The sequence below is a fragment of the Typopeltis vanoorti genome, chromosome 10, assembly GCF_054136105.1.
Source record: "Typopeltis vanoorti isolate ZY-2024b chromosome 10, IOZ_Tvanoo_1.0, whole genome shotgun sequence".
Classification (NCBI taxonomy): Eukaryota; Metazoa; Arthropoda; class Arachnida; order Uropygi; family Thelyphonidae; genus Typopeltis; species Typopeltis vanoorti.
In genome coordinates, this window is record NC_143558.1 from 40,281,723 (window position 1) to 40,300,990 (window position 19,268).

At 33.8% G+C, this 19,268-nt stretch overlaps 1 protein-coding gene across 2 annotated transcripts in view; it reads right to left on the minus strand.

Annotated features, from left to right (window-relative positions):
- Positions 1–19,268, minus strand: part of Klc (kinesin light chain) — a 261,355-nt gene that overhangs the window by 12,497 nt on the left and 229,590 nt on the right. For both annotated transcript variants that reach the window (XM_090399037.1, XM_090399036.1), the window contains exons 11-12: positions 19,042–19,150; positions 3,201–3,368 (exon numbers count right to left, since the gene is read on the minus strand). In XM_090399037.1, coding sequence (XP_090255163.1) covers positions 3,201–3,368; positions 19,042–19,150 — 277 coding nt within the window. The remainder of the gene's footprint in view (positions 1–3,200; positions 3,369–19,041; positions 19,151–19,268) is intronic.

Below are 19,268 nucleotides of genomic sequence, written 5' to 3' on the forward strand. Positions count from 1 at the left end.
GGAAAACGACCCAGAGGAAGACCAAGATATAGGTGGATTGATATGGTACAAAGTGCCTTAGACGATAGAAATATAAGATCTGATAATGTTGGGGTCTTGACAAGTAAGAGACTGATTTGGAGGAAAATTGTAGATAGGAAGTTAGTAATGAGGTAGATTTTTCATGAAGTACTATCATGTCCTGTACACCCCCTTGAGGGTACATGTCAGAAATTTGATGATGATGATGAGGTGAAATAGAACTGATATATGGTAGGAATATGTAACCTTTTTCATTATTTCTGTCTTCAATGTAGATTGAAGTGTAGATTTAATTGAAGTGTAGAGTGAATGTAGATAAGAGGTGGATTGAATAATAGCTTTCTGTTTGTTTTAAATAACCATTTTGCTGAAAGGTTGTAAGAAAAGACTGAAGTTCTTTGTTAATATCCTTTTCTTCACAGAGGAGGGAGTGATCATGTTTGCTAGCATAGAGATAATAGCTAGTTTTTAAGGGAGATAGTTTTGGGACTGTGCATGGAGATATCTATTGGCGTGAGTGTGTTTTGTGTAAATAGAGATCTTCAATTTTTCAGATACATGAGTGAATTTGACATCTAGGAATGGGAGAACTATCAATCTCTAATTCTGCAGTAAATTGGATTTTCGGGTGTTGACTGTTGAGATGATCTAGGAAATTCTTTGGGGAATCAGGAACATGATTCCAGATTAGGAAAATGTCATCTATATATCTCTTCCACAACCTAGATTTCAATAAGAATGAAGGATAGCTTTTTCCTCAAAAGATTCTAAATATAAATTCGCCAATATGGGAGATAAAGGATTGCCCATGGCTAAACCAAAGTTCTGTTTGTAAATAGTGTATTGAAACTAGAAATAACCAGAATTAATGCAATGAGTTAATAAAGACATTTTTTTGATAATTTATCCTTTAAGAGAGTTAGAACTTCTTCTGTGGGCACGTTTGTGAAGAGGGAAACAATATCAAAACTAGTTATAATTTCCTCCTTTTTGAATGTGCAAGCCTTTGCCACTCTAAACAAAATTTTTCTTTGGTATTCATGAAATCTTGACTGCGTGCACATACCCAACACATTTTTGACTGTGTTGGGTGTTGCGTGTTAGCAATAACGAGTAGCAATGTTAGCTCTTAAATGTATAGATTTTCTCTTATAATGTTTGTTGGTATTTCTCTCACACACACACACACACACACACACACACACACACACACACATAGCCTCTCTCAGCCAAGGTAATCTGATTTTCAGTAAGTGTTGGATGGCATTTGTGGTCAATAACACCATGACCACCACTACTACTTTAACTTGTTAGATGTCTGAAATTACTGTAGAATGTTTTTTCAACTGATCAGAAAGTAAATTATACTTGCCATGAAATTATATACTTTTTAAATCCTTTATCCAAGTGTAAGCAAACAAAGTTTGCATATTAAGTATCTTCACAACTCTTGGATAAAGGATGAAACAAAAATATAATTTCTTGGCAAGTGTTGCCATGTTTTGTCTCCAGTTTGTTTCCTCTTCATATTTACCTTGCCTTCTTACATGTAGTGCAGACATCTTCAAGGAAATGTCAAACAATGTGTGTGGAACTAAGTTTCCCATTTTGAGGATAAAGCAGCAAAGCAATTTAATGTACGTAGATAGGTAAGAATGGAAACTAACAGTAATAAACTTATTTTAACCATTATTTACCATTAACTATGTTGTCTTTCATGGTTAAAGGGAAATAAGAGTTAAAATAACGAGTAGCAATGAGCAGTAGGAGGTAAAAGACACACGAATATATCTCTTACATAGAGGAAACTCATACTACTGCCTACATGTGGATTTGATAATGCCTTCATACCATCATATTCAATCAATTTCCAGACCAGCTAGTGAATAATCCCACTGACGCCATCAGATTCTATCTGAAGAGAGTTAGTATGGTGATAGACAAGCAGTGCCAAGGTCATACAGACAGTAGACTGAGTTTCCTCCATGCGAGAGATATGTTCATGAGCTTATCAATCACTACTCTTTATTTCAACTCTTATTTCTTATTAATCAAAAAAGATAAAGAAATAGTTATCTCCTCCCCACAAAAAAACCATAAAGAACAAACAAAAAAAAAATTATAAAGGTGACACAAAAAGTCCACAAACAATAATATGTGCAAAAAACTTTCATATCATCAACATTTGTGGCCTTAACACTAAGATAAACAATATGTGTTACTCATTTAACACAACTTGTTATTTATTGCTAATGAAACTTCAGTAACTACTGTCTTCGACCTTAACTATCCAAACTACACTTCACTTCACACGATTCTTTCCATCATCACATTCCATCATTTGTGGGTCTGTCATCCCAAGTCAGAGAATGCCAAAACGAGAATCCTCTGCTTTTCTTGATCTGTTCTGACTCATTTCCTTACTGTATTTTGTAGCATTCATTATATATATACCGGTATATATATATATATATATCTGCAAATTCAGATAACATTCTCTGACTTCTCTGATTATAATTTCTTTTATGTAAATCCTATCCAGAAAAGGTGTCAACTTCTATTATGTTAGTAGTGTGAGTGGGTTAAGGATTATATAATCCTGCTATAGAAGACCAAACAAACTTTTTCAAGCCATTCCAGGCCCTCAATAATTTTTTTGGAGGTCTCACAGTGAGCAGTGAATTTCCTCTACCACTAAAAACATTAAAAAACATTCATCAACAAACCACCAGGATGTAGTTTTGAATCCCCACTGTGGGCATGGATGTTTTGCAAATATCTTTCAGGTGATAACAGATGAACTGACCCATGTGAGTTCACCGCCATGTTTAGTGGAAACCTGAAAATTTACAAGCTTGGTATCTACAGCAGGGTTTCCTGATTATTTAATCCTTGATCTGCCCACAGTACTAGTATTAATGAATCATAGGCTAATAGCCTTTCATGGGTGGAATTCACATTAAAAAAAAAAAAAAATGGTTATAGGAGTTATATAATTCTAAGCAATTTTTTTTTTTTTTTTTTTTTTTTTTTTTTGCTTCAAGTCTCAATCAATAAAAACCATGAACATATGCTGGCTGTATCTCCATTATTATAGAATAATGACAATTAGAGCCAGCCTAAGGTATATGCTAACTTTGTAGATAAATATTATTATGAATAAAAGTATTACTACTTACATTGTCAATATCACTGCTTCGTTCATATGTCATACTATCAAGAGATTCATGAGACCCACGCCGACTACTATCTTTGGAAGAGCCACGCCGTTTTTCTTTTGAAATAGCCGTGAGTTCTGTGCCTAAATACTGTGTGGCTGATTTTCCTTGCCTCACTACTTCCAATACCTAATTTAGAACAAAACGATACTACAAGCTAAAGTCCACATTCTTTTAATCAATAAACATAAAACTTCATTTTTCTACTATGTACTATTTCAATATCCTTTAATAAACTTGAATATTCATTAGTTATCTGAACAATAATCACCCAAACTCAAAGATACTATGAAGAAATTATTTTTAATTACAGTGCCAAATTTTGCAATTATCAAAGCAATGTGCTGTTTGCAAACAACAAATTTAATGGAAGGAAACAATGAGAGAAGGAAATGGATAATGTCCTATAAGCTTATTATCAGGCTAGAGCACATTAGTATTAGTACCATGGACAGAATGTCATTAAATTCCTGGTGTGTACTATCTAAGGATGTATACAGGGTACTATGATTTAAATTTGTTGGCCTGGTTGCCCAAGTGAATCATACTCACTCTCCAACTAACAGGTTGCAGGTTCAAATCCAAGTGTGGGCATGGATGTTTGTAATCGTCTTTAGGTGGGAGATGAATTTCATCATCTGGTGTGAGACCACCTCCCCAGTTATTAGAGGCCTGAAGTGACTTGAAAAAGTTCCACGTTTGGTCTCTAAAGCAGAGTTTCTTGACTATGTAAATAAGAGTGAGTGAGTGAGTGAGTGTGTGTATAAGTCAAACCCATTCATTATTCTTATTTATTATTTTTTAGAAATATCCAATATATTTTATTGGATAATTATAATTTGTGCTGACAACAATGTAGCAGGCATGTTTCAGACCAAGGAATATTGTGGTCTGTGTCTATTACATGTTGAGCCAAGCCAGATTTATCATATGATTGATGCTCTTGTATTCTCTTTATATTTTTATGAAATTATATTTGCATAAGAACTTTTGCCAGCCTACTATTTATGTAACACTGATTTATTTTGCTGCAAATGCTAAATGTCCCAGCAATCGACCACTAGTAATACAAAAATGATTACATCATCAAGTACCGCAGGTCTGTTTGGGTTAACATGATCGGCTATGATTGTGTGGGCATGAGAGCCTGCCCTAAAATCATATATGATTAATATCAATTGTGCATGCATGAGTTGCAATGTTAACCTAGGGCCTAGTTAAGTAGTTACCAGTAGAACTGCCATATTAAGTTTAGTTATTCCAACTTCAGTAGTTTAAATAGAATATTTATTAATTTTATTACCATTCGATTTTTCACAATGGATACGTATCTAGTTACAAAATAAAAGTTTTCATCTTCCAATACACAAGCATAAAGGAATCTGATGCAAAAATGGCTAAGAAAGTGAACAAGACAGCATAACAACAGTTAGCATTCAGATTCTCATTGACAGACAATCCTTCATATCCAGTGTCATTATGTCTTGTATGTCATGTGACACTTTCAAATGAGTCTATGGTACCAAGTATGTCTGAACACTAAACATTCACTGTCCAACAAAGATGTATAGTTTTTCTTGCATTTGCAAGACCAGAACATAAAGCAAGCACACTTTATGGCTGGTGTAACAGAAGTTTCTGAGAAAGCACTAGAACCCAGCTGTCTTATAGCTGGTTATTCTTGATGAAGCTGCTGCTAAAGAAGTTGTGAAAGTTCCTTTGTCTGATCAGTCATCAAAGTGAAGATATGTCATGCGAAATTTTGGCCCAACTGCAGGTAAAATTGTTAGCAAGTGCAGGCTTTGTTCTACAACTTGACAAATCCAGATATCAGAGGGAAGATTCAACTTCTGGTATATGTCAGATATGTTGATGGCAAGTACAATGCTGAAAATTTTCTGTTTTGCAGAGAAATTTTTGATCATACAACAGGAGAAGAATTTTTAAAGTGCCTGCAAAATTTTTTGAAAAAGATCTGCAATGGAAAGATTGCATTAACATTTTCCCAGATGGAACAGCTGCCATGATTGGTAAAGTGAAGGGATTTCTGGCCAAAGTGAAACAGCACAATCCTGATATAAAAACCAATCATTATTTTCTGCTTTGGGAAGCACTATTTGCAAAAAATTTACCACTAGAACTCAAATTAGTGCATGATTGTTAACTTAATAAAGTACCATCCGCATCCACTGCTGCTAACAATTATGTCAGCTGAGTTGTAGCAAAGTTTTGTTATTACATATGTATGAACTCAGAGAACAGATTGTTTTCTGAGGGCTGATTTTGAATGTTTTATCAGCAATGATGTGCAGTGAGCAAAACATCTGGCAGACATTTTCTGACATTGAATGAATTAAATAAATACAAAGATGCAGGGCAAAAATTAATCTCTGCAGTTCATTACAAATAACCTTTGTGGCTTCCAGCTAAAGTTAGCACTGGGTGAAAAAAAGGTTGCACAAGGAATGTTAGAGATGTTCCTGCTTGCAGCAGCTGATCAAGCATGCAAGGATTTGTTCATGAACAGTGGCCAACATCTGACATTCTTCAAAGGTTTGCTGCTTACTTTCCTGACTGAAGTTATATAATATGATTGTGTTAGTAATCACTGAATTGGACTCAATGCCTAAGAACACTTGACCAAGCTAAGTATGTATTGCACATTGTTGCTGAAGTTCGACAAATCTACACTTTGACAAATTTTGGCTTACCATTGGCAAAGAATATCTGGCCATTTCTAGACATGCCGTTGCAATTCTGTTGTAATTTGATACCTTACTTTATGTAGTCAGGCTTTTCTAGCCTCATTTGAATTAAGATCAACTTCAGATCTGAATTTCAGTCAGTGCAACATGAATTAAGAGTGTGTTTGTTCAATATTACTAAACAAATAAAGAAGATCTATACCTCCCAAAAGGCTCACATAACACATTGAAAAGAAGGCACTTGCATAATAAAATCTCTCTCAAATTTTTCATTTTTGTCATGTCTTACTATAAAAATATATTTCTTATTTGTATATAGTTAATGTAGTGTAAACTGTAAAATACTATAAATTTACAGTTAATTATATGAAAGTCCAGCATTAAGAACACAGGTGTGGTGGCATGACAGAAATTTGTACTGCCAAGCGTGTCACAATCTGAGAAAGTTTGAGAACCATTGCAAGCAAGTAAAAAGTACAAGCAGCTGCTAGTCAACACCTACACTCAGTTCAGCTTCAAACTTACTAACCAACTTCACATCCTTCTCTTCAATTCATATATCTCTGATTTTTGGAACAGCCTTCCCTACATCACCTCTTATGTTCCTCAAGTATTTAAGTTAGTTGCTTACAGATTCTGTCTGATAGAATATCAACTACTGAAATTAGCTTTCTAAAATATGACTTGAAATGTATTGTTCTGTCTATGCAAATTACTCTTGAAAGATATTTTATTAAAACTTTCATTAAGATAGATTTGATTTATACTGGCATGTTTTCCTTGTTTTGATGGGGATGTCTTACAATTTGTTCATTTATTTGATTCTTTGTAAACACAAAAAATTATAGAATTTCTTACTTTTAAAAATGTTGTATAATTCTATTGAACTTTTCATTATGACAATAATGATTTGCACAACCATGTTTATTCACAAAGTCAAGAAGTGCGTTTTTTTCTAGACACTACAATTACAAAGACTGAACCGATAGGATTAATAGCCCTATCAGTTAATCCTAAATGCTAAATAAATAGCATTTATTTAGACTTTTACGTTAATCCCACTCATAAACATAGAATACATTAGCTGTCTGCTAAGTCTGATCCAGTAATCTGATTTTAACACCTTCATAAGCAGATCACATTCAATGGAACATGATGCAAACCTACTAATATAAGAAACCATACCATTTTTACTGTATAAAGAAATACATCATTTCTACAGTCAATGCTTATAAATTTTCTACATCTCCTATAGACAATCAAGGAATACTTAAATCAAATCTTCCTAAATTGATTACACTAAAAAAACTAATTGATTATGCAAACAAAACCAAACCCTGTGCAGCCTCCCCTCACAACAATGAAATTATCAAAATATCACAGTTTGTTTATATCCATGATATCTAAGTACTAGAACATATGTACAAACATGCATTTACAACCAACTGAAATTAGTAAATCTCCTAAAGCTAAGTTAAAAAAAAAAAAAAGCATTAATTATCATGATGTCTTCAGCATTCTGAGCCAATCTGATTACAATTCTACATAAAGGGATCTACTATGAGCCTGATGTAGGACTATATAGTCCCAATTATATGAACACTTTAGAGATTGCAATATTCCAATCCCTGACTACTTAAATAAAACACCAAGGTAGAAAAATATTCGGAAAAAAAAAAAAAAAAAAAAAAAAGTTGTATCTCATGCAATATAGCAAACATATGCCAAGAAATGAAAATGTACTTATACTAGATTTTCAAAATAATGAAATAAAAGCTATATATTAGAAACTGGTAATTAGCTTTACCATGAGAGCCAAAATTGTTCTTTGTTCAAAAATTATCATATTTGGGAAATAGGATTAACACTGATATCCCTTCTTATTTCGGATGTAAAATAATAATAATAATAATAATAAATAAATAAATAAATAAATAAAGATTTCTGAGATATCTAATTCACAGGATTTTCAAATCCAATAAAACATGCAGATCTCAGTTTGGGGAAAAAGAAATTAATTTCAACCATGAATTTAACCAAATAAATAGAAGTGTCACTGTAGCTATAAAAAAAATATCTTCCACAAAAAATAAATAAAGTTCAGAAAATAAAAAGCACTTCCACACACATTTCACTAATATCTAGGGCATTCATAGAAACATTATCACATTGGACATCCTTTGTTAAAGATCATTAAACTTGGAATCCCATTATGTGATCCGGTCTTGGCTCAAGATTTCCTTGCCTTGTTTTACAGTCTTCATGTTCATAACTCAAACTGGCTCTCATTATCAGGCTGGAAGGAAAGCAAAATTATTTGCTACTACTTATAATACCAGATAATCCTCATCATTTTTTCAATACCCTTGACTTTTTCTTAACTGATTATCCCTCTAAATACATCAAAAGTTTACTCTCCTGTTAGCAATTTTGAACATAACCTTATCCACATTTCCCTTTCTACAGATTGATTTTCTTCCAGTCAATCTGTCTCATACCATATAGCACTACAGTGACAAGAGGGATGATCTCAGGAATCTCTGTGTCTCTTTTCTGGTTTGATTGCTGTCTCTGCTTTCTAGATCCAAACATCTGTACAAATAAAATAACTGATATAATCTTTATTGGAATGAGGTCATTCAAAATAGCCCACTCCACTGCAATCCTCCTCAAGTTCTATCTAAATCCTAGCTCTCTAAAAAATGCACTGTTGTAGCCTAAGATACACAGTCAACATATATTCAATGACTCAAGTCGAAATTTCCAGCTTCTCACTCAACCTACAATACAATCTAAAACAAGTGAAAGAAAACCGTCAACAAATCCAATGTAGACTTTGACGGGCCAAGTGTCAAAAACTTGCCTTCTGTTGCTATGACAGAGCCAAGCCTTCTGGTCCTTTGCCAAGACTGCTGAGTTAAAGTCTGCTCTTCCTCGTTTTCACCTCTATCACATCCTAAGGTATGACATGGTGACATCACCCAAGAATTCCTCAAAATCATGCAATGCAGAGAGAGAGAGAGAGAGCCAAGGCAAATGATCTACTATACCACAAACTGCTCACAGCATCCTCCCTCTGATTTTTCACCAGAAAGGTATCAGAAAAATCCTCAGCAATCACGATACCAATAATTTCTCCTAGTCTGGATGGAATCTCCCCAATTGTGATAACAAATTGTACTCCAAGCTGTCATATTTAAATGGAATCTACTCAACAGCATGGAAGCTAGTCTATCCAGCCTGTCTTTAAAAAATGAAGTTAGCTATCAAATTATCATTTATCTGGGAGTGAAAGAATGCAAAGATGTAGAAACTGAAAAAGTTACGAAAAACATTAATGAAACAAAAGCTATCGAAACTGAGGGAGTGAAAAAATGCAAAGATGTAGAAGTGAAAGAAACTATGAATGAGGAAACAGAAGTAAGGTGGGGCAGAACAAGAGGTACTGAGATTGCAGGAGTGATAGAGAGTGAAACTGTTTGAATGCAAAATTTAATGAAACAGTTATTGGAAATGAAAAATGAAATGAGCAATTAACACACACACACACACACACACACACACACACACACACACACACACACACACACACACACACACACACACACACACACACACACACACAAAAGAGAATAATACTATTTATTTTAGTCGATAATATTATAGGCCATCATCAGTGGCAACAATAGCTAATTATAAAGTAGAATGCAAACAATGGATTGATAACAGTTAAATAAGACATAAAACAACCCATTGGTATAACTAAAGAAATATTGCAATATCGATAATTCATTAGTTATTTAAAAAAAAAATAATAATGATGTGTGATTAAAATAAGACTTTCCCCATATCTTAGAGGGCAGGCATTCTGACTAAGTTCAGTTGGTGAAATAAGTCTCAACACTTTCTTGAGGCTTATTTCTTGAAGCTTATACCAGACATACTCTGTAGAAAAGAGAATACAAACACAATCTTACATTAGCAACAATGAATCTGAAAAATCTGGCGTTACACTGCACGGAATAGATACAGACCACAACATCCTATGGTCTCAGACATCAATGAAGTAAGTGTGTTTCAGACCATAGGATGTTAAGGTCTGTATCTATTCCGTGCAGTGTAAAGCCAGATTTTTCAGATTAGAAATATATACACGTTAGCATGAGAATAATGTTTAATTTGCCAAATATTTCGATCTGAATACTACAGACCATCTTCAGTGGCTACATAGGAATAGTCTTAAAAAACAAAGTGCAATACGAACAACCGATCATTCTTACGTAGAATGCGCCGCATGATGTCATATCGCTAAGTATTAGAAGAGTAAACATTTTTTTAAAAAACATAAAGATATTAATTCAGAAATTCATATAATTATCTTAACACGTTCGCTGCCAACTACGAGTATACTTGTAGTTCGTATATGAGCTTCACAAGTCAACTACGAGTATACTCGTATGTCGATTTACCGACCTTCTATGCCAAACACGAGTTATCCCTTTGTATAATTACCTTAATTTGGACCCTTGGATTCTGAATAAAGCGGAGAGCATGTCAGGGGGCTTGGTAGAAGAGAAATAATTTCAACTAAAATATAGTATATTGTGTATATGCCTCAGATGCCAACTACGAGTATACTCGTATGTCGATTACCAACCTCATATGCCAAGCGTGAGTTAATCCATAGTATACCATCGTAATTTGTAAATCAATTTTAAACTCGGCTTTCCTCAATATTTTGTAACGCATATAAATTGGTTTGTTCTACTAAAATTGTGAGAAAATCTCCAGAAAAGTTCAACTAACCTTTTGATACTGAAATTTCCAGTGTCAATTTTAAAATCTGCAGTTTCAACAAAGTCAAATTGTGGGGGCTCTTCTTCTGAATTTTCCCAATAAGTTGATGTTGATGTATTTGGCTGATTGCTAACTTCGTCTTCAAAAGTTTCTTCATCATCGGATTCACCGCTAGAGTCGTCTGTTGGATCATCTTCGGAATCGGAACCAAATATTTCATGAAATTCATCATCGCTCATGTTAGCATAAGCTTCTACTTCTATATCAGTAAGTTTCCTTTTACTGGTCATGGCGAAATTGAAGGTTCTTAGAGACTAGAAACTAAAACTGAACTAGATGCAATAAACACTGGTGTCAGTACATGTAATATATAGATGGAAGTGATACGAGATTACTCGTAATTGGCGTATGAAACAAGATTCTGTCTGATAAGCCGGCTACGAGATTACTCGTAGTGACCTTGAAGATGCGAAAAGCGCTTGGCGTGCGGGAACAAACTATGACTGAGTAACGTGGCAGCGAACGTGTTAAATAACATTATACTGATAAAAAAAATAAAATAAATTTAAAAAAAATTAATGTGTTATCCTGATTAAACTTTCCCAAATTTTTGATATAGATATACAGTCATTACGATTCAAGTTAGAACGTTGAAGTAAGGCCTCTACACTTTCTTTAAATAAACGTTCAAATTTGTAGCAACATCTGTGTAGGAGGAGTGTCTTGGACCAAAGGATGTTGTGGTTTGTTTCTAATCCACGCTGAGCTAATCCAGATTTCTCAGGTTTGTTGTGTTGAATTGATGACTGATGCTCTTGAATTCTTTTTTCTATGGAACGTACAGTTTATCCAAAGTAAGAAAGATTACAATTACAAGGAACTTGATACACACCAGGTAGAGACAAGGTTGAGCGTTTATCTTTAGATGAAGGAAACTGGGTGGATAATTTGTTAATAGGTGTATAAGTAGCTGTTAGATCATATTTCTTTAGAATTCTCGAAATTGGTTCCAAAATCCTGGAAATGTAAGGAATTGGAACTCGACGTATTGAATCTTGGTTGTTCTGTGTTGGTTTGTAAGAATCGAAAAGATGTTGTGTACTCTTTTCGGAGAAGCCATTTAGTTTCATGTGATGTTTGATAGTCGAAAGTTCCTTCTGTAATTAATGGGAAGTTGAACAGTTAATTTTGGCTTGTCGGATTAAACATTTTGTGACTCCTGTTTTTTGAACAAGGTGATGAGCAGATTCTTTGAGAATATAACAACCTGTGAAAGTTGGTTTTCTGTAAACTGTTGTTGTAAGAATACCAGAAGGTGAACGGATGAGAAGGACGTCTAAAAAGGATAACTTGTTGTCTTTTTCAATTTCCAAGGTAAACTTTATATGAGGATGTAAGGAATTGATACTGCTTAAAAAGGAAGGTAAGGAGTCTCTGTCATGAGGCCATATAGCAAAGATGTCGTCTATATATCTAACCCAAAAGGATGGTTGAAGGAATATAGATGAGGACAGAACTTCTTCTAGATGTTCCAAATAAAAGTTTGCAAGAGCAGGAGAGAATGGACTTCCCATGGCTGTCTGTTCCTTCCACTTGGTTGTAAAATTAATTTTGACATAAGAAATATCCAGAGTGCATTATGAAATCAAATAGTTTTATAATATCTTGTGGGAAGATGTCAGCTAGTAATTCCAAAGTCTCTTTGAGAGCTACATTTGTATATAAAGATTCTATATCAAAGGCAACCATAAGATCTGTAGGTTGTAAAGAGAAGTTGCCTTTGATATAGAATCTTTATATACAAATGTACCGCTCAAAGAGACTTTGGAATTACTAGCTGACATCTTCCCACAAGATATTATAAAACGATTTGATTTCATAATGCACTCTAGATATAAAGATTCTATATCAAAGGCAACCATAAGATCTGTAGGTTGTAAAGAGAAGTTGCCTTTGATATAGAATCTTTATATACAAATGTACCGCTCAAAGAGACTTTGGAATTACTAGCTGACATCTTCCCACAAGATATTATAAAACCATTTGATTTCGTAATGCACTCTGGATATAAAGATTCTATATCAAAAGCAACCATAAGATCTGTAGGTTGTAAAGAGAAGTTGCCTTTGATATAGAATCTTTATATACAAATGTACCTCTCAAAGAGACTTTGGAATTACTAGCTGACATCTTCCCACAAGATATTATAAAACTATTTGATTTCGTAATGCACTCTGGATATTTCTTATGTCAAAATAAATTTTACAACCAAGTGAAAGGAACAGCCATGGGAAGTCCATTCTCTCCTGCTCTTGCAAACTTTTATTTAGAACATCTAGAAGAAGTCCTGTTCTCATCTATATTCCCACAACCATCCTTTTGGGTTAGATATATAGACGACATCTTTGCTATATGGCCTCACGACAGAGACTCCTTACCTTCCTTTTTAAGCAGTATCAATTCCTTGCATCCTCATATAAAGTTTAAATTGGAAATTGAAAAAGACAACAAGTTATCCTTTTTAGACGTCTTTCTCATCCGTTCACCTTCTGGTATTCTTACAACAACAGTTTACAGAAAACCAACTTTCACAGGTAGTTATATTCTCAAAGAATCTGCTCATCACCCTTGTCAAAAAACAGGAGTCACAAAATGTTTAATTCGACGAGCCAAAATTAACTGTTCAACTTCTCATTTATTACAGAAGGAACTTTCAACTCTCAAACATCACATGAAACTAAATGGCTTCTCCGAAAAGAGTACACAACATCTTTTCGATTCTTACAAACCAACACAGAACAACCAAGATTCAATACGTTGAGTTCCAATTCCTTACATTTCCGGGATTTTGGAACCAATTTCGAGAATTCTAAAGAAATATGATCTAACAGCCACTTATACACCTATTAACAAATTATCCACCCAGTTTCCTTCATCTAAAGATAAACGCTCAACCTTGTCTCTACCTGGTGTGTATCAAGTTCCTTGTAATTGTAATCTTTCTTACTTTGGATAAACTGTATGTTCCATAGAAAAAAGAATTCAAGAGCATCAGTCATCAATTCAACACAACAAACCTGAGAAATTTGGATTAGCTCAGCATGGATTAGAAACAAACCACAACATCCTTTGGTCCAAGACACTCCTCCTACACAGATGTCGCTACAAATTTGAACGTTTATTTAAAGAAAGTGTAGAGGCCTTACTTCAACGTCCTAACTCGAATCGCAATGACTGTATATCTATATCAAAAATTTGGGAAAGTTTAATCAGGATAACACATTATTTTATTTTTATTTTTTTTCAGTATAATGTTATTTAAGATAATTATATGAATTTCTGAATTAATATCTTTAATTATGTTTTTTAAAAAAAGTTTACTCTTCTAATACTTGGCGATATGACATCATGCGGCGCGTTCTATGTAAGAATGATCAATTGTTCACATTCCACTTTGTTTTTTAAAACTATTCCTATGTAGCCACTGAAGATGGTCTGTAATATTCAGACTGAAATATTTGGCAAATTAAACATTATTCTTGTGCTAACGTGTATATATTTCTAATCATTATGTCACAAATATCGTTAAAAAATCAGATTTTTCAGATTTATTGTTGCTAACGTAAGATTGTGTTTGTATTCTCTTTTCATTTCTTTTGGACAAACTAGACAGAGTGTGTCTAGTTTGTCCAAAGAAATGTTAATGAAACAGTTATTGGAAATGAAAAATGAAATGAGCAATTAACACACACACACACACACACACACACACACACACACACACACACACACACACACACACACACACACACGCACACAAAAGGAATAATACTATTTATTTTAGTCCATAATATTACAGGCCATCATCAGTGGCAACAATAGCTAATTACAAAGTAGAATGCAAGAATGATGACAGTCACAAGGAACTTAGTAGACACCAAGAAGAGTCAAAGGAGACCATTTATCTTTTGAAGATGGAAATCATGCTGATAATTTGTTCATAGAAAGAAAAGCAGCCACTAAATTTTATTTCTTAAGAATTCTGGAAATGAGTTCTGAAATGCCAGAAATGTAAAGAACTAGAACTCGACATACTGTCTCCTTGTTATTTGAGCTAGAATTATAGGAATTAAAAAGCTGTTGTATTGTCCTTTCTGAAAAGCCATCAAGTATTATGTATCATTTGATGTTTAAAGGTTACTGCTGTAATTGTTGAAGTGCAGAATAAATAGCATGAGCATGTTGCAATAACATTTTTATAATTCCAATCTTCTGTGGTGATGGTGAGCTGAATGTAACATCCAATGAAAGTAGGCTTACAATAAACAAAAGTATTACTTCAAATGATGGTGAACAAAGGAGTAGAATATCTAAAAAAGACAATTTGTTGTCCTTTTCTATTTCCATATTAAAATTTAATTCAGATATAGATTGTTTATATTAGATAAAAAGTAGGTAATGTGTCTTCATTATGGGTCCAGATAGCAAAATTTTGTCTATATAACAAACCCAAAATGATAACAAACGATAACAAAACCCTAAATGTTCTAAATAAAAGTTAGCAAGTTCGGGAGAGAGTGGATTTCCCATTGCAAAACAAAGCCAAATAATTTTACTATATCCTGTGGAAATGCTTCTGAAAGATGCAGTATATTCTCAAAAGGAATATTTGTGAAGAGAGATTCTATATTAAAGAATAAACATTACATCCATAGTTTGTAGGCGAAAATTTTTTACTTTACAGAGAAAATTGGAAGAATATTTTATAAACGAGTAGGAGTTGTCAATCTGAGCTTTTAATAAGTGTGCTAAAAACTTGGCTATTCAGTAAGTAGATGAATCTATACAGTCAACAACTGGATGGAGAGGAATATCTTTCTTAGGTATCTCGGGTAAAACCATAGAACCTAGGGATTCTAGCAAAATAAGTTCCAAGTTTTTCTATGGCGTCTCCATCGAGGCTTATAACTTCATCTGGTAAAGAGTTCATTTTTCTGAGTTGTCTGGTATTGGGATTGTAATTAAATTGTTAGTATGTTGATCAATCCTGTAATAAAAGGGCAACTTTTCTTTTATAATTAACAGAATCTATAACAACAGTATTGTTACCCTTGTTGGACTTAATAATAATGAGATGACTGTTGCATCTTCAGGTCAGGATTGTAATGCTTTCATTTCAGCTAAAGTGATGTTTGTAATTGGAAGCTTGATTTCAGTATGTCGGATGAAATTTCCAAACAAAGTTTATTAGCATCCTCACTACATAGAGTGAATAAGTTCCGTTCAATTTTGAAAGTTTTCACGAGTTTTCTTGTGAAAACAAAATCTAAGTAAGGTATCCTTTTAGGAACTATGGAGAAATCATGTCCTTTTGAAAGAATAATGGTTTCACATTCAGTTAACAGGTATCCTGAGATGTTTATTGCCCAATTTTCTGGGCAATAAATGGTATGAGGTGTGCTTTGTTTCATCAAAAGGGAATTTAATTAACTATCTAAATGTCAGTTTTATTTATTAAATGAACAGTGCAGCGAACATTTAGCCACAGTGAAAACTATATTGAAAAGTTTAGGGTGTACAGTTGAGGTAATAAAATTCCACAGATTAGAAATAAGATGTATATTAATAACTAGTTCATATTTAGTAGCTTGTAGCTGCAACAGCTAATGACCAACAACTTAATGACCCCTCCTACAAATCCACTCAATTGCATTTTTATGTATAACATCATGTCACTCTTACTTTTACAAATCGATCCATTGTTCGATTTCTACTTTGTAATTAACTATTGTCACCTTTGATGATGGTCTGTAATACGAAGGTGGTCTGAAAATTTCTCGGCCTTGACCATAGATGGCAACACTATCAGCAAGATTTTTTTTTTTTTTTTTTTTTTTAAGTTGGTACATCTGTCATAAGCATCCATGTGAAATTGTAAGTCAATATCAAGTAGTTTGTTTTATACAGGTGTCTGAAGCAAAAATGTTGATTGTATCCCATGAAATGGATAAAATTGAGTATCGTGCAGTTATAAAATGCTTTGTAAAAGAAGGTTTAACACCAAAAGAAATTCATTAGAATTTCATAAAAGTTTATGGGCATTCTTCTCCTTCGTTTTCGACAATTAAGAAATTGGCTACCAAGTTTAAACATGGCCGTACCATTGAAGATGATCCACGTAGAGGACATCCAAAAAGTGTAACACACCATCAGAAATCATTGATCAAGTGCATGATATGGTATTGGATAACCAGCGAGTCAAAGTGCGTGAAATTGCTGAGACTATAGGCATTTAAAAAGAATATGTAGGATATATTTTGCATGAAGAATTGCAAATGAAAAAGCTTTGGCAAAATGGATACCACGCTTGCTCACAGCAGATCAAAAACGCACTTGCATGAAAATCTCTGAAAAGTGCTTGGAGCATTTTAACAAGAATAAAACTGATTCTGTGTGTCGATTTATTACTATGGATGAGACTTGGATTCACCATTACACACCAGAATACAAACAGCAGTCAAAACAGTAAACAGAAGCCAGTTGTTCTGCACCAAAGTCGGTTCCATCAGCAGGAAAGGTCATGGCATCGGTGTTTTGGGATGCTAAAGGCATTTTGTTTATAAATTAATTATCTTGTAAAGGATAAAACAATAACCGGGGAATATTATTCCGCTCTTTTAACCAGGGTAGATGAAAATATTCATGAGAAAAGACCCAGTTTGCAAAAGAAAAAAAAAAATCATCTTTCATCAGGACAATGCACCTGCCCACAAAGGTGTTTTGGAAATGGGAAAATTAAGGGATCTGCACTATGAATTGTTGGAACATCCACCCTATTCCCCAGATTTGGTTCCCTCTGACTTCTATCTCTTACCAAAACTAAAACTCTTCCTTGCAGGTCAGCGTTTTTCTTCGAATCAAGGGGTGATTGCAGCTGTAAAGGGTTATTTTGCAGATCTCACTGAGAACAACTACAGGGATGGGATAATGGTGCTGGGATAAATGTATTAGTCTTAAGGGAGATTATGTTGAAAAATAAAAATAATTTTGAAATTATAAATTCGTTTTTTCATTGTTAGGACGAGAACTTTTCAGACCACCCTCGTATATGACTTGAAATAAATAGTATTACTTATCCCTTGTGTTTTTCTTGTGTTAACTGAAGAAATCCTATTCACAGCTTTGTTGATGATAATAAAATTTGTTGTTCTTCCTCATTTCAACAAACTCTGTAGTGCCCAATTACTAGAAGCCTTGGGATCATGACAGTGTCCTAAACTCTTGAAATTCTTCAGTGAAGACTAGGATAACTTTATGAACTTTAATGCTACCAAAACACAATGTTGTTTTGGTAGCATTAATTTGGTGCTCTAATTTCTAGCAAGAAGATCTTGCATCACCATCCCTTACTTTTGATAATATCCAGATCTCCAAAAATTATCAGATCTCTCTTCTTGAGTTATACCTCCAGCCTTTTCTAGCACAAACACATCCCAGCCATAGATTCTGTGGCCTTCAAAATGCTACATGTACTTTTCTGCTCAAGATGCTATTTCTGACACCTGTAACAACTAACACTATAAATCCCAAATCTGCACAACCACGGAATACTGCCAACTTAAAGCCTAAGATTGCTGATAGTATAAGGTAGAGGAAAATTCAATTAATTAATGATCTCTCTCTCACAAGGCTACTCCAATCGGTTTCAGGTTTTATTCCCTACATCTGTTTTAATACTTTCATGAACAATGTTCTGTGGTACTGGCCACCATTATTTCTCTTCTTTCTTCCAAGGTTGCAAAAAAATAAAAAATAAAAAAAATAAATAATAATAATCACAGAACCAACTTTTCTTCATCCTCTTTCGTTTCTTCTACCTCTGTCCTTTGGAACAGCCACTCTCTTCTTTCTAAGACTACAACCATCAGCTGTTCAGGAAACACACCAACAGATTCCTTCTTTCTTCTTACCATGATATCTATGCAACACATTGTTGTCATATAGGTACTGTTACCTTGCATATGTGGTTTTGACATAAAAAATGAGAAAACTGCAATTTTTCTGTAAAAAAACGTTTATATATATAATTTTAATAGCAACATTTACTAAAGAGCATTACTACTTTGTATATCACAAGATGTTAGTCTACATAAATTTATCTTAGTAAGCAAGAAATGTATGAAAATGCTTAGATAAGTCATTCTGTTGAATTTATGTTACATTTGTTGTAAATAACCAATCAAATGAAAACTGTTTACCTCTTTTCAAAGTTACTACCAGTAGGAAAGAAAAAGTCTCACCTCTTTCCTGGCTCTCAGAGCACAATCTTCTAATGTCTCAGCAGCTTCATATTTTCCTTGTCTTCTATACAGCGCCCCAAGATTCTTGAGAGTTGTAGCTACAGTTGGACTATATTTAGATACAAATATTAAACCCCAAAAAAATATATTAAACTCAGAAAAAATTCCAATGCAATGCCATAAATCATTGATTATCTTGTTATATAAAATGAGCAGCAGAGATGATA